Source organism: Monopterus albus, unplaced genomic scaffold, assembly GCF_001952655.1.
Source record: "Monopterus albus unplaced genomic scaffold, M_albus_1.0 scaffold195.1, whole genome shotgun sequence".
NCBI lineage: Eukaryota > Metazoa > Chordata > Actinopteri > Synbranchiformes > Synbranchidae > Monopterus > Monopterus albus.
In genome coordinates this window covers 672,807-687,988 of record NW_018128075.1, presented here as the reverse complement: position 1 = coordinate 687,988, position 15,182 = coordinate 672,807, and the positions used below count along the sequence as shown (strand labels likewise).

The window sequence follows — 15,182 nt, the reverse complement described above, 5'->3', positions numbered from 1 at the left end:
TTCTTTGGCATTATATTATTTTAATCTTTGTCCCCCCCATCCTTGCTCTCCAAAAAATTCAAATGCAAAAAAAATAAATAAATAAAAAGTGCATTAGTAACGTAACCTGATTTTTTAATTATCCTAAATGAAGGAAGTCTCTTTTGAGATGCTTTCACTGCCCTCTGCTGTCTCAGGAACAGCTTCTCAAGTGAACTGCAAGTAGTTTTAATTTACTGAGTCAGACACAGAGATTGTACCTTTGTTATAAATGTAAGTCTGTGTTGCATAAAACTAATTTGAAATTATGTACTGTACCATAACTGGAGGCTGTGTTATATTAGTGAAAGTCAGAAAGTGAGAGATGAGAGAGACCCTTTCCCCACAGCATTTATTAGCAAACCCAATGAGATGTCAAGCAGGCACAGTCAGGTAAGATGTGCTATGGCTCCCTCTTCAGGCCATTTCATAGTATTACAGTATATGCAGTGCATGTTAATGTCCATTTCTAGTGTCACTTTTCCATAAGCTTCAACAGGTGAAAAGAAGAATAACCAGAACTTGGCCCAGTAATTTCAAACAGACTACTTCTGAAACAACCAAGAGGTGGACAAGTCGAGTCAAGAAGCTGATGTTTACTTGATCTTGATGCCAACGATCCTTGCATCACCGCTGACGTCAAAGAACTTATATTTGACATCTCCCAGACGGTTGGGGAAATTCATCATGGATCCATCAGGAAGCTTTATGTAAAACTGCTCCATGTTGAAATTGATGTAAAACTGAGGTATATAAGAGAAAGAACACATGAATCGTCCTTAACTGTCAGTCAAGTTTCAGGTGATTTCACATGGCTGCACAACAAGAAGGTAAGGCCACTTGTATGTAAAATAAAAGATTGAAACAGCACTTTGAGCAGAATAATGCTCCAGAGACAAGAGGCAGTCTCTTTCAGCAGCTATTAGCTTTTATGAGGCTATAAACCCTTTCATGACTGTATAGCTCAGTGACTGTTGACCCAGCAGTGTTACAGCACATATACCAAGGCCAATAACCTTGTTATGGTGAAATGACTACAATAAATACAGTTAAAGTACTTTGCTAATGCTCTGCAAAAATGATTTCAAATGCAGCAGTGAACTCCAATCAAACACAAAAGTAGTGTTGAACCTTTGTGTCTAAACAATGATCTCTGTATAATTAGAATAGTTCCCAGTGAATATTGAATAGTATTTTAGCTTGAAATGCCCATCCCTAATGAGAAGCAGTAATGGGCACTCTGCCAGATGTTTTGCTTGGTCTGATATGACCACTGGTTTATGGTCAAAGATTTAGATCATTATCGCTGTGAGCCTAAGATACTGCACCAGTTCACCGACTTGGTGACTGTTCTATTGCTATTATACCCCACTGGTTTATGGTCAAAGATTTAGATCACTATCGCTCTGAGCCTAAGATACTGCACCATTTCACCGACTTTGTGACTGTTCTATTCTTGTGCTATTGCTATTATACTGTTTTAGCATTTATTGCAATTTTCACTTCTGGCAGGAATTGTTAAGCAGCAGTTACACTGTCTCACTTTAAAATGTAGACTAAAAGTACCCTGTACAGTACGTGTATAAAAGCTTGACTACCTACATCTAGACAGAAACTTGCATTAAAATCACCATAGAGCTGCAACAGTTAGATTGATCATTCAATGAAAAGTAATCTGGAATTATACCAATAAGCAATCAGCCAATATAAATCATTAGTGCATTTATGCACAAAATACTGTTAGTCTCAAATATGAATATCATAGTTTTTTTTTATATTTAGTGTTTGGATGCTGCTGGAGAAGAAACCTTAGACTCTGAGAAACTGGGATGGACTGAAATTTCTGTCAGTTACAGCCCTAAGGTGTATTTTAGAAAATACTGTAGCCTATATGGTTTTGTTGTTTGGTATCATACAAAACAGAAGTCTGAGAGGTCAGTGATATCTGACAAACCCGTTCACAATCTCTCAACACACCTTGCATTCCTCCCCACATGTGAAAGGGAGGCGTCCCTCGCGGTGCTCATCACCCCAGCTCCCCCCAGACAAGGAGTTGCAGACGATGACTTCAGAGTCAAAACGGGGGTTGAAGTGCAATGCGATATTCTCAGGGTCATGACCAATGTTAATGGCAAAGCTGCAATGGAGGCACAAACATGAAGGTCAAAAGAGAAGTGGTTGAAACGTTAGCCTATCTCACAGCATGTCGTGCCAACCTTCTCTTGAATAAACCCAACTGAGTTCCCAGTCCCCATAAACTGTATGAATCAGATATCGGCTGGAAATGCTTGCACCACTCGACAGATCATGAGGAAGACTTACGAAGAGCAGCCGTCATTGGGCTTGATGCGGATCTTGAATTCATGCCCCTCCTTGAATGTCATGTCCTTGACTCGCTATATGTGGAAATGACAAAGAGAAATATGGGAACGGATTTGGATGAGTCTTAATTAAAATGTTCTTTTGGTAGATGTACCAGACCTTAACAGTGGTAAAGGTCATATCACACAGAGCACAAGTGTCTCCAATAAGGAAACAAACTGTGTCATTAGACTGCAGAGATTTATATTGTCATACATATACATACATACACATACACACATACACACACACACACACACACACACACCTCTGCATGACAAATGTATCTTATCTTAGCTGTTGATGATCAACCAGGGTGGAACAGTGGACTGTTGTAAAAGAAGTGAAAGAGGAAGGCGTCGTATTTGTTCATTGACTTGTGGTCATTGTACAGAGACAGTAAAACCATAAAGAGACTCCCACACAGGGACCCGCTGAGCTAGACCTTGTAGACACTCGATCGATAGATGGATACTCTACACCCTTCTACAAGGTGGGTTTATATATAAAAAATAAAATAAAAATCAAGCAAACCTAATAAAACATCCAAGATTTGAATCAGCTCTACTTCAAAAACAAATTGTAGCTTTCAAGGAATTTGCTTCAGAATTCAGTGAAGGAATCCGTTAATAAGACTATAAATCAATAAAGCATCAAATTCCATTCAGTGTTATCCTTTGTGTGCTGGACCTCACCTGGCAGTTGCACAAGACATTTTGGCCCTTGCACCTGCACCACACCCAGAGATAGATAGATATTTTCACTCAGGTCTTGTCCCCAAGGTGTGGTAGAATACTTGCAATGTTTTATTGATCTCTAATGACATCTGACTATCAGTATTGAAGAGTGGTGTGCAGCATCCCAGCATTTCCGGGGCAGAGTATTATACTGTACAGTATGATACGTGCACGGTCACAGGGATCAGTGAGGTTCACAACTTTATACTGCTGTATGAAGTGCCCAAGGGTAATGACCTAGAAATTAAGGAGGGTTTCAAGAAGTTTCATGACATAGCTTGTACTTTACAATTCTCAGAGATTTCTCTCACTTGCTCAGCCTTGGTTTTGCTGTCACCTAAATAAATAAAAAACTACATCTACTTGGGGGGAGGGGACAACCTGAAAAAAATTTGAAAGGTGCTAATCCCACCAATCCTTTATGCTTAGTACTGTGGATTTGAATTCCTCATTAGAAACATTATCACATTACAAAATCTCATGAATCAACATGAACCTTACTCACATTCAGCCACAAAATTTCAAAAGTGTTAATATTAGTTTAAATATCTTGCATGCAACCTGAAAGCAATTTTTACAACAAGACATACAGAATGTGTCCTCTAAATTGAACATGCTCCATTAAATGCTATGTTAGATCATAGAATATTAATACTAATGTCAGATACATTTAAAACACTCTTATTCTGAGCTTTGTATAATACCATAATTAAGATAAGGACTGAAACAAGACAATTAACTACAGATTAACCTATGCAAACAATGAAGAAATGCAGTAAATCGGTTACAACACTTACCATCTTGGCTGTCTTCAGTGGATAAGACTTCTAGTAGCAAAGCTCTGAAGACAAGTGAGTGGTTTATATACAGTAACACTGGTGGAACTGGGGACGGAGGCAACCAGTGAGAGCGAGTCATTATAAATTGACCAATCACTTAATTCCTCATTTGAAACACCTGATCACTGTTCTGGAGGCTGTTGTGTCACAGTCCATCTGCTGCCTCCTGTATTGTGCCCTTATTTTGGTGATTATTTCCTGTGCGCTCTTGCCTTGTCAGCCACCAGCTTTACCCACAGTGCGTTACAGTTCCCTGGCTTTGCTGCTTCATTTAGTTCCTCTGTGTTTATCTGCCAGGTTGAGACTATTTCAGTTCCCTGTATTTCATGTTTGTCTCATTTGCTGGTCATTGAGGACTTGCATTATTTCCTTATTTAAGCCTAAGTCTCACTGTCTGCATTGGGGTCCTGCTTTAACAAAATGTGACAAGCTTGGGTGGCAATTCCCTGGATCGGGATGTTTTTAAATGTGTTGTACACATCCACTAATTTAAAAACAATCCATCTTCATAAGGAAAGCAACTCAGAACAAGCTACAATAAATGGCTTCCAATTTACAGTATTATTGGCAAGTTTGTCAGTGTTCTGCATTTGTAGGTTCCAGCGAATGATGAAACAAATGTGTACTAATTTCAATAAACATGTCTGAGATGCAGTTTTGTTTGTCAAAGTGACTTGACAGCTGACTTTATTTGATACATGTTTATGAAATATCAACATCTTAAGTAGACAAAATGTAAAGGAATGTTAAACTTTGTGAGGAATACATGTGGTTATAGTGAGCTGACATACATTGTTAATTATACTGGGCTATAATAAGATCCTCTGTATGCAAAAGCATATGCAAGTTTTTTTACAAAGATTAGACAGGACTCAGAACAGGTTTTAGGGGCACTAAAACAATAAATGCACTTAGTTTAAGCTTGTGAGTTGCAGTTCCATCTTAGACAAAATAAACAACGATTATTGGGTAAGTAAGATTGACTTTAAATCAATCTTGGGAATCGGCTATACATTTTAATGGCAGAGGGTGTGGGTGGATTATAAAACAGCAGAATGAACAATGCAACAATGCAGAATGAAGAAATGGTGCTTGTTTAATTTTCCTGGATCCACTTAACTTACAGTGATTACTTTGTACTTGAGCATTTGCAATGCATTTGTGTCTTTATTAGACTGTGGGAGTAGTCCTTCAAAGCAATTAAGCTTAAAGTCACTACTTGGTACAGGTCGAAATCAAAACGGGGTGTTTATGGATTGCGGAACAGGAAATAATATATTTTTATTTTTTAAATAAAGACAGTCGGAATTCATCTGATTTAATCCCATGGGTCGATACACTCCAACACACGAGGTGGCGGTATATGCGAGCTGCCTATAAATACAAAAGAAGAAGAATCAAAAGGAATCTTGAAACAAACCCAAAGTTAGCTTGTCAGCGAGCAGGCAACTTTTGGTAACGTTATGCTTTCATTTCACAAGAGATTTAATTATGTGTTTCGGCCTTATTAAACAGTTTGTATGTCCAGATGTTTGTGAGTGCAGTCGACATGTTATGGCTGTAGGAGTTTATTGAAATAATTGCCAGTTTTAAGAGTTTTTCATTACAACAGCAAGTTCACTATTTGGTTAACGTTAGCATTAGCTAGCTGGCCGTGCTAATCAACCTAACTTTGTCTTCGCTAATGGTTAGCTAGTTCATCCGAGCAAATTGGATAGATTTGTTTATTTATTTGCTGCATTTGCATTTTTGTCTGTTTATAGAAATGGCGTCGGTAACGGCGACAGAACCAACGGTATGTCCGGGTGCAATACCGGCAGCAGAGTCCATAGTGCCCGCTTGTATGTTTGCACCGGACAGTGGGTGTGTGGACGATCCATCCGGAGGAGAAGGCTTTGAAGACGACGAAGTCACAAACTACGACCCTGCTGATCATTTAGACCTAAGCAGCAAGGTGGGCCTCTGTGTAAATTGCACCTAGTTACACTGTATTTGTTGCGTGTAGGCTGTGCACAGCACATTTTGGGTCGGATGTGCCGAACAGCAGAAAGTGACACGTATGTGGCGCTGTCCACGTAACTGCATCCCGGGCAAGCGATATACTTGCTATATGTATTTGTTAGAAGAAACATCAGGCATGAACGGACAAAATAAAACTTTACTGCCTGATTTCCAGAAGAACATAGAGCCTCAAAAGCTACGATTTATTATTATTGTTCATTTAAACTGTGACTTCAACACAGTCACAGAAGATGTGTATGAGTTTGTGTTTGCTCTTGCTTGAACTTCCCAAGTCTGTTGTCTCATCCTCTGTCACTTTGCAGTTGGTCCTAGTGAGTCCAACAGGGGAACAGTATGATTCATTGCTACAACATCTGAGGGAGCGGATAGATGAGGGCTGTGGCGAGACAATCTATGTGGTTGGAATGGGCTCAGGTAAGGACGGCTAACTTTAGGTTTGGTTTTAAAATGTGCTCTGTGTGATTGTATCGCAAAGAGACAGAGCTAAATACAAGGGTGGTCGACCTCCAAGACAGATTGTGATCCAATCACTGAAACCACCTGCTAAAGAGGCCTTGATGCATTTGACTGAATTCCGTTGCCTTGTACTTGTACATAGGTAATGACAGTAACGCTGAATCTAATCTAGTCTAATTTGACCACATATCTTTTGTAGTTTAAATGTTGATGAGTCCTGATGCGTCCCAGACAGGGGCAGTACAGGAAAAAGAAACCTGGAGAGAAACCTCTGATACAAATCCATTATGAAAAGCTTTCATAATACATCCATGTACAAATGTCATGCTTGTTGTCATCTTCTTCGGTTAGGGAGGCTTCTAGCAATTGTCTGGTAACAGTCTGATGTAATAATTACGCCGATGGCCTCTCAATGTTTAAGGGGAAGTGTCACAGCAGTAGCTAAATCTGAACACAAGTGGTCAGCTGGATACCTTGGAGATGTATATGGTGATGTGTCTTGGCTGCCCACTTGTGTTCAGGTCACCAGGATCCATTTTAATACCAAGTCTAAAGGGGTCATGGTCTAGTGAAGAGAATGTCAGCTAAGATGCTGTTGTGCACTCTGTTGCACAGATGAACATGATTTGTCATTTTGAATGAGCATGTGACAAAATCTCTTTAAATGTTGAAAATCTCGAAGGCAGCAGCAGGCAGTGCAGATCAACATTACAAGTTTGGTTTTACATGATTCTGGTGGATCAAATAGTATGTTTCCTTAAACAGTGGAGGGATTCACAAAGTTGTGTTCTGCAAGTCAGGGCGTATGAACTGACAAATCGCTGCATGTAGTTGTAGTTATCTCTTTTGTACAGAGAGACAGTTTTGAATGTGTTAGGAGGAAAAGCAAAGTGTCAATTTAGTAGATGCCTTTATAGAACAAAATGTAAAAGATTCAGTTACCATGATTACCATAATCAATAATTGTAAATTGTGTTAGAGAGAGAGAGCTACACGTACATGGTGAATGAGGAGAGAGAGCAGCATGGTGAGAACAAAGTGAATCAGAGATTAAACACAGCCACACCTCTGCACAACCCTGTCGGAAGGATTTGTGTGAATGCCGCCAAAAAAGGCACACTTCTGTTGGTTCCGCTGTGCGTTGTGTGTCTGTAGTCCTGCCCTGTAACTGGATGCACAAAATGAGAAATTATTGGCCGCCAAGAACACGGACGTCATGATAAGCATCACGTCTCTAGTACCGGGATTCTGGCAGCCGTGTAAAATGAACACAGGAGCAGCTTTTTTAAGTTCAGTGTAAACGGACTAAAATCAAAAAAGCTGCCTTGAAGGATCAAAACACCAGCAGTTTGCTGTGAATTCTGTGAACAAGGGGCTAATGACTGTTGAGTTCTTGTTCACCTTCCCGACCAAGACCCTTCTTGCCTGGTTACTAAGTCTGCAGGAAGAACTGAGTTCAAGTTTTTGAATTTTAATGAATTTGCAAGCATTTCTAAAAGCAGCTTTTCAGTTTGTCATTAAGGGTTACTAAGTGTAGATTGATGAGCCAATTAAAATTGTATTCATTTAAAATTTAATTTGGAAAGGGAGTCAAAATATTCTCTGAATCCACTGTACAGTATATAAAATATGAGCTCAAATCATGACAGTTAAACAGTACATTGTCTTCATTTTTGTATTTTATAAATGGAAATATTTAGAGCTTTATTTTGGCTAGGTATTACATAAAAATGTGAAAGATAAAGGTGATTAAATTTCATCAAAGCTTGCGTGGACCTTTGGTTCTAGACATTCCAAAGAGCATGGTTGAATATGAAAAATGTTGGTTTGTTTGGGGCTTAATGCAGTTGGTCTCAAGGTCAGCTTTGGACAAGTTGTGTTAAGTCATGTTAAGTGATGCCCTGTAACGCTGAGAGGAGGGCAGTCTAACAGAATCACTTGTAGTCAAACATGCCTCAGGGTTGGAATTTAGTTTGGCCAACAAGGTAATAATTTTAGTCTTCCGGTGCATCTGGTGAACAGATCCCATAGATGGCACCAGAGTCTTTCATTATACTAGACGCTGCAGCTGAAACCTCAGAAAATCTACTACTAGGTTTGGAAAGTCAGAGTTTATTTACTACTTTATTACAGGTTGTTCTTAGAATATATAGTTATTGTAGCTTCCTACCCTTGAAGAATGTTGCATTTACACACTTTGTATATGGTGTGTTGTTTTATTACCATATACTCTAACTAGTTGGCTAAAATAGTTATTTAGGAAAAAGCCAAGCCACCCCATTTATTTGCCCCACACACAAACACAAGGGCTTTTGTTGACAAATGTAATTTTTCTTTTTCCCATGTGTGACCCATGTTGCCTGTGGGGGGTCATCCCTCCCTGCTTGGCACAGGGTGCGGTTCAGGTCGGTGTTATGGCTGGCTGACTGGCTGGATGAGAGGCTAGCTGCCTGGCCCTCTCACTTGACTGGCTGTTTCCTGTCAGATATAACAACACTAGTGTGTAGTTGTTTGTCCTGCCCATTCGCAGGGTGAGGCTTTACATTAGCCTTAATATTTGCCAAGTGTGCTAGGAATGCATACGTATGATGTCAGGTGCAATATGCAATAAAAGCACAACTTTCAGTAGCAAAAACTAATTTGAAATCATCCATCAGAGTAGCTCTCTCACCTCCACTTTATAAACCTGCTTTTTATACCCTCCCTTTTCTCCTCTCTGTGTAAATAGATGGAGGTGACTATGGTCTGGATGAGAAGGACATGGAGGCATCAGTAGCCACAGTGCAATCACTTTGTGAACAGATCGACGCTGACCTAATCCTGCTGAGGGAGAGGGCAGACGCTGGTGGAAAGATTCGGGACTATCTCATCCGGCGGCGTGTGGGTGAACAGGATTTCCTGGAAGTCAGCATCAAATGACTGGGAAGTAAAAAAAAAAATTAAAAAAAAGAATAAAGAGAATTTTTGCATACCTCATCAGCTACTGTTAAAACGCCCGTGAGTATGGCACATTGCTCGTGCACCGTGTTGTCTGATTACATTGCAAATCAAAAGCACTTAGTTTTTACAAACAAGCCACACTGCAAAGTGGAGTGTAGAGACAGCTAGAGATGCTAAATTGTTTATAAATAGAAATAAATGATTCATTATCAGTCAGTCTCATCTGGATGATATTCATAGGTTGCACTTGGGTGTTCATATGAAATAGTTGGATCAAAAGAGAGCTAGAGAGAGAAATACACACCCTGAGTGTAAGTTGTAAGTCTGTCCTTTCTGTAAATATCTTCCATCCTGTATTGTCAATACAAACTTGTCTTATTTACTTATCATGCAAAACAAGTTGGATGAAAGATTTTACTTATCCATGGTTTCTCAAAACAGGCCCATAGATCAGTGGTAAAAATGAAAACACATATGGATATGAATAATAACTGATGAAATTTCAGCAGCCCTTTTTGTGACAGTGACACATTATGATTTATTACAACAACCCTTTGTTGTAAGTGACCTTGCTGTCGTGAATGGAAATTCTATTTTGACATGTCTTTTCCATTTGAGTGTGTGGTGTGTTATGTGGATTTTGTTTATGTTGGGGTGGAATTGGATTTTGAGAGACGATAGATATTGAATTTGATTTAATTGAACAGTTGTTTATACTGTGTAGGTTGTGTTGAGCATACAGCAACATCCTGTTAAAATATAAATACCAGAGGAGCAGTCAATCATTGATAGAACAGAATAACAGACAACAGACGTATTTATTTCACCGCATTGTTACATGTTGTATCAACATAACATCAGTATTTCTTTGTTCCCCTCTCCTCCTTCATCTTGGTTACAGAGTAGCGGTTGTAGGGAACGTGGATGCTGGGAAGAGCACCCTGCTGGGTGTTTTGACCCATGGCGAACTGGACAATGGTAGAGGCTTCGCTCGCCAGAAACTCTTCCGACACAAACATGAAATGGAGAGTGGCAGGACCAGCAGTGTGGGCAATGATATCCTGGGCTTCGATCACGAAGGACAGGTGAGCTTCAAAGATGTGATGTAACGCTTACGGCAGTAAACTGGGATGAGCACACATTGAAAACTTGCACAGGGAGGAGGAAAGTGTAGATAAGGCATTTCAAATGCAACCCCCGATCACAGAAGTTCCATTTCCACAGGACTGACAGACAACAGAGATACATCTTTGTTCTGAGGATGTGAGCATTCATGGAAACTTGAAAATGATGTCTGACAAAAACGTAAGGGTTACACACAACAGCTATACCAAAAACATGTTATTAATTTAATGACATTGTATTCAGTTTCAGTTGTGGGGCAGCTGTGGCTCAGTGGGTAGAGCAGGTCATCCCCTAACTGTAGGGTTGATGGTTCAATCCTCTCAAGTTGCTCCCAGTTGTATCACCGGTGTGTGAGCGGTTGGGTGAATGGACAAATAATGTGAAAGCACTTTGAGTAACCTTCAGTGGGTAACAAAAAAAGCCAAGCACAATACAAGTATACAGTATGTGCATTTATTATTTATCTCTTTATTTAATTTACCTGGATTTGTTGATTCATCAAAGTGTGGCAAAACTGTTAAAGTTGATACCACTAGGAGCAAAAGATGGAGTAGAGGGGGAAGTTTGCTTGAGACTGAAATGTAGAGTCTTAAAGTCTGTCACATTACTGACAAGTGTTGATGATAAAGGTCCTCCTCCACCTGAATGTTTAGGGTGTGACCAAGAACAGATATCTTCAGGCTGACAGTCCAGGCTTAATCCTGCCTGACAGCAGAGATTCTCCATGTAAACACCATTTTTAAACTTGCCATCAAATGTGTCACATCAGTTTCTCTTCATGCAAGAGCTTAAGCCTGAAAAGAAGTGAAATTGAAATTGGTTTAGGTGACTTGTGCAGTTTTCATTTTCACTCACTTCATTCAGTAAATCGTTTTCCCTTCCCTCTCTCTGCCTCTGTTCCTTTAGGTGGTGAACAAGCCAGACAGCCACGGTGGTGGCCTAGACTGGACCAAGATCTGTGAGAAATCCTCAAAGGTCATCACGTTCATTGACCTGGCTGGCCATGAGAAGTACCTCAAGACCACTGTGTTCGGCATGACAGGACACCTTCCTGATTTCTGCATGCTAATGGTGAGAGTGGGGGGTGGGGGGAAGGAAGTCGTGCTGATGTGCTGTTTGTTGCTTAGACGGTTAAAAAGAACGCCCTCTCCTGTCTCTCTCCTCTCAGGTTGGCAGTAACGCTGGCATCGTTGGCATGACCAAAGAGCATCTGGGTCTGGCGCTGGCCCTGAATGTGCCTGTGTTTGTAGTGGTCACAAAGATTGACATGTGCCCAGCCAACATCCTGCAAGGTGAGGAGACATGCCACTGTAATGCTTATTTCACTCATAGACCTATTAGAGTTGGGTGCTACAGTAACAAGTTTCACATCTCCAACATCTGCCAGAGTAAAATATGTTGTTGTTAAATTAGTTCAGACTGCAGACACTATGATAAATCACTCAGCATTGTGAATGTCTTGCATTGTAAATTCAACAATGACATCAAAACTACAACACAGCCATAACATATTTAAGGTTTTGTTGTTTAAAAAATGCCTGTAGACACTAATTTGTACTAAACACCACTTGGCTGTGTGTTAATAATGTTAATGTAGTCTTATGAAATGCAAGGCTTACTCATAATAAAAGCTTCTCAGGGAAGGAAAGGAATTGTACCCTGTCAACTGCTGGAAGGTTTTAATGTGAAACAAAAGGAGGAAGAGTTGAGTGTGCATAAATAGCAAACGGCTGCAAGAGCAAATGGGAGCAGTTTAGAGTCTGTTTATTAGTCTCCATAATAAAACATGATTAAATATACTTTCAAAACAGGAGAAGTTACAAGTAGAGGGCTATCTTCATTAAAGACAGCCTTTTTGTGGAATGTCCTTATTGTGAAGTTGGTCCTTTTTAAATCCATCTCTTGGTGAATCGTGTTAATGTTCAGTAGTTTGTGATATTGTGTGGTGTAATAGCTGCTTTTGTTTTGTCATATGAAGCCTTTTTTTCTGTGTTTATCTACAGAGACGTTAAAATTATTACAGAGGTTATTAAAATCACCGGGTTGCAGGAAAATCCCAGTGTTGGTCCAGAACAAGGATGATGTCATTGTCACAGCCTCCAACTTCTGTTCTGAGAGGTAAGAGCAAACATGTGTCTGACAGAGGGATGCAAAGACACAAAGTCCAGAGACACATGACGTGTGATTATTCACAAAAAAAAAATCTGTTTTTATTTGCATGTTAAAATGGTTCTGGGGATAAGCTGCTAAAACAAGCCTTCAGAATAACTTGATCTACACTATTTTGAAGAATTATTAAAAATTCAGTTCAGTTTGTGTAGAAGATTTTCAGTAGCAATTAAAACATCAACTCCCCATCCTGTTACAGCAACAAGTGGTCTTTTAGGCTCACAAGACAGGTGCATTGTTATGAAAACATCTTTCCTCTGGCATCTTTAGTTTTAGTGAAATGTAGGCTTAAGTCTCAGATTTAGGGAAATATTCTTGTTGGTTTAACAATCACTGTGCTGTCCTGCTTCTTGACACTCAAGTCCCAAGTTTTAATATCTTTATTTGGTACTGTGTTTTCATCTTTTAATTACTGTGCTGGTGAAACTGAGGAGGGTATTCTTTAATCATCATGCTTCCTCTGTTCTCCTCTGTCATCCCCTCTCTTTGCAGGATGTGTCCAATCTTCCAGATTTCAAATGTGACCGGGGAGAACATGGACCTCTTGAAGATGTTCCTCAACCTCCTCTCCTCGAGGACCACCTTTAGCAATGACGAGCCTGCAGAGTTCCAAATAGACGACACATACTCAGTACCAGTACGTAAGACAATTCGCACTCAGTTGTACACTCCTAGATGTTTAATTTACTCATCACTGTTTTTTTTAACACATGAACTATTTGCTATCAGGGTCAACTAGAACATATGGAATGGCTGACAATAGTCCAGATGTTAGAGACAACAGCAGTTTGAGAGTCACTGCTGCTTCATGTTACCACTGATGCAAAAGCCAAAGTGTGTCTCAGCAGCAGCAGTGTTCCATGTATAAACATTCAAAATACTGAATTTGTACAGTCACAATAAAAATCCTGTATGTAATTGTGAATATGACTTCAGTGACAGCAGTTTGTTTCACAAAACTAGGCTTTAACAGCTTTTAACAGCAGTGCAGAATACAGCATTAGCAGTATTAAAAATGCTTCTTGAGTGAAGAGCAGTGGCAGTTGACACAGTGGTGACTTGAACTATTGGCATTTCTCACAGAAAAGACAATTTGTAGAGAAAGTGTAATCTCGAGGTTTCGTACTATAGAATAGACGACACCAACACTAAGGGAAAAAGAGCCGGACGTAAGCTGATGACGTCGATCTTCTTTTGGCAGGGTGTGGGCACAGTAGTTTCAGGGACTACATTACATGGAGTGATACGGCTTAACGACACGCTGCTCTTAGGCCCAGACCCACTCGGCATCTTCATCCCCATCGCTGTTAAATCCATCCACCGTAAGAGGATGCCTGTCAGAGAGGTTCACGGTGGCCAGACGGCATCGTTTGCACTCAAAAAGGTTAGTGGGAAATATTAATCAATATTAGTGAGAGACTAGCTGGATATAAAAAAAACAAGTATTTTCAGAATCAGAATCTGCTTTATTGGCCAGGTGTGTTGGACACACGAGGAATTTGACTCAGGTACATCGGCTCTCAATGTGCAAACAGCAAACCAGCATAAGGCTGTGTAATATAACAAAAATAAGCAGTATTTACAAGCAACAGAAAGTGCAAAATGTACAGACAGTAACAATGCAGACAACAAAGGAATGTTCTTTGTAATGAGATAAATAGGGATAAAAATAGAGTACTTAAAACAGAGTATTAGAGACCTGTAGGAGTCTGTATAATCTGTACAGTGTATATATTTACAGGTATTGCACTGAGGTTTATTGTCCAATCATATGGCCATTGGTTAAGTGTTCATCAGAGTGACAGCCAGGGGGAAGAAACTGTTTCTGTGCCTGGTTGTCTTAGTGCACAGTGACCTGTAATGCCATCCAGAGGGGAGGAGTTCAAACAGATTGTATCCGGGGTGTGAGGGGTCTGTAGTGATACTCTCCGCCCTCCTTCTTCTACAATTAGTTACAGTTGGAGTTCTCAACTAAATTTGATATTTTTGTTGGAGAGGGAGGTGCTGGTGTAGCGTGGTGCGGGTTTGTAGTAAACGTATTGCCACTCTAACCAGCAAACTACCAGCCACAAGGCTAACAGCACAGTACACACCTTCCACTGTCACCTTAAAGCCATGCACTGCCATTAAGAGTGCAGGAAAACTAGTTAGCAAGCTAGGGTAGGAAGAGAAATGGGGTAGGAGTGATCCTGAAGCAGGAGCTTGTGAGGAATGTTTTAGAGGTGAAAAGAGTGTCAGACAGGGTGATCAGTTTGAAGTTGGAAATTGAAGGGGTAATGTTGAATGTAGTCAGTGGTTATGCTCCACAAGTAGGGTGTGAGTTAGAAGAGAAGGAGAGATTCTGGAGTGAGTTAGATGAGGTGATGGAGAGTATTCCCAGAGGGGAGAGAGTGGTGATTGGGGCAGACTTCAACGGACACGTTGGTGAGGGGAACAAAGGGGATGAGGAGGTGATGGGCAGGTTTGGTGTTAAGGGAAGGAATCTAGAAGGACAGATGGTGGTGGACTTTGCTAA

General features: G+C 40.2%; 2 protein-coding genes across 4 annotated transcripts in view; one reads left to right on the top strand and one right to left on the bottom strand.

Moving 5' to 3' along the window:
- Nucleotides 1–351: 351 nt before the first annotated feature.
- lgals2b (lectin, galactoside-binding, soluble, 2b) lies at nt 352–4,005 on the bottom strand. The gene is made up of 4 exons (XM_020617867.1): nt 3,914–4,005; nt 2,341–2,414; nt 1,996–2,155; nt 352–761 (listed from the first exon to the last, which is right to left on the bottom strand). The coding sequence occupies exons 1-4, from the start codon at nt 3,914–3,916 to the stop codon at nt 615–617; spliced, it is 384 nt and encodes a 127-aa protein (XP_020473523.1). The 5' UTR covers nt 3,917–4,005; the 3' UTR covers nt 352–614.
- A 1,314-nt stretch (nt 4,006–5,319) lies between these two features.
- The window catches only part of LOC109970358 (GTP-binding protein 1-like), a 22,487-nt gene continuing 12,624 nt past the window's right edge, over nt 5,320–15,182 (top strand). Inside the window, exons 1-10 of one of the 3 annotated variants that reach the window (XM_020617861.1) lie at nt 5,320–5,410; nt 5,719–5,909; nt 6,280–6,391; nt 9,162–9,339; nt 10,272–10,458; nt 11,405–11,569; nt 11,667–11,790; nt 12,502–12,616; nt 13,160–13,304; nt 13,869–14,051. In XM_020617861.1, coding sequence (XP_020473517.1) covers nt 5,721–5,909; nt 6,280–6,391; nt 9,162–9,339; nt 10,272–10,458; nt 11,405–11,569; nt 11,667–11,790; nt 12,502–12,616; nt 13,160–13,304; nt 13,869–14,051 — 1,398 coding nt within the window. In that variant the 5' untranslated portion in view covers nt 5,320–5,410; nt 5,719–5,720. Of the gene's footprint in view, nt 5,411–5,515; nt 5,643–5,718; nt 5,910–6,279; nt 6,392–9,161; nt 9,343–10,271; nt 10,459–11,404; nt 11,570–11,666; nt 11,791–12,501; nt 12,617–13,159; nt 13,305–13,868; nt 14,052–15,182 lie in introns of those variants that run through there. The other 2 variants (XM_020617863.1, XM_020617864.1) reach the window with 2 other exon arrangements.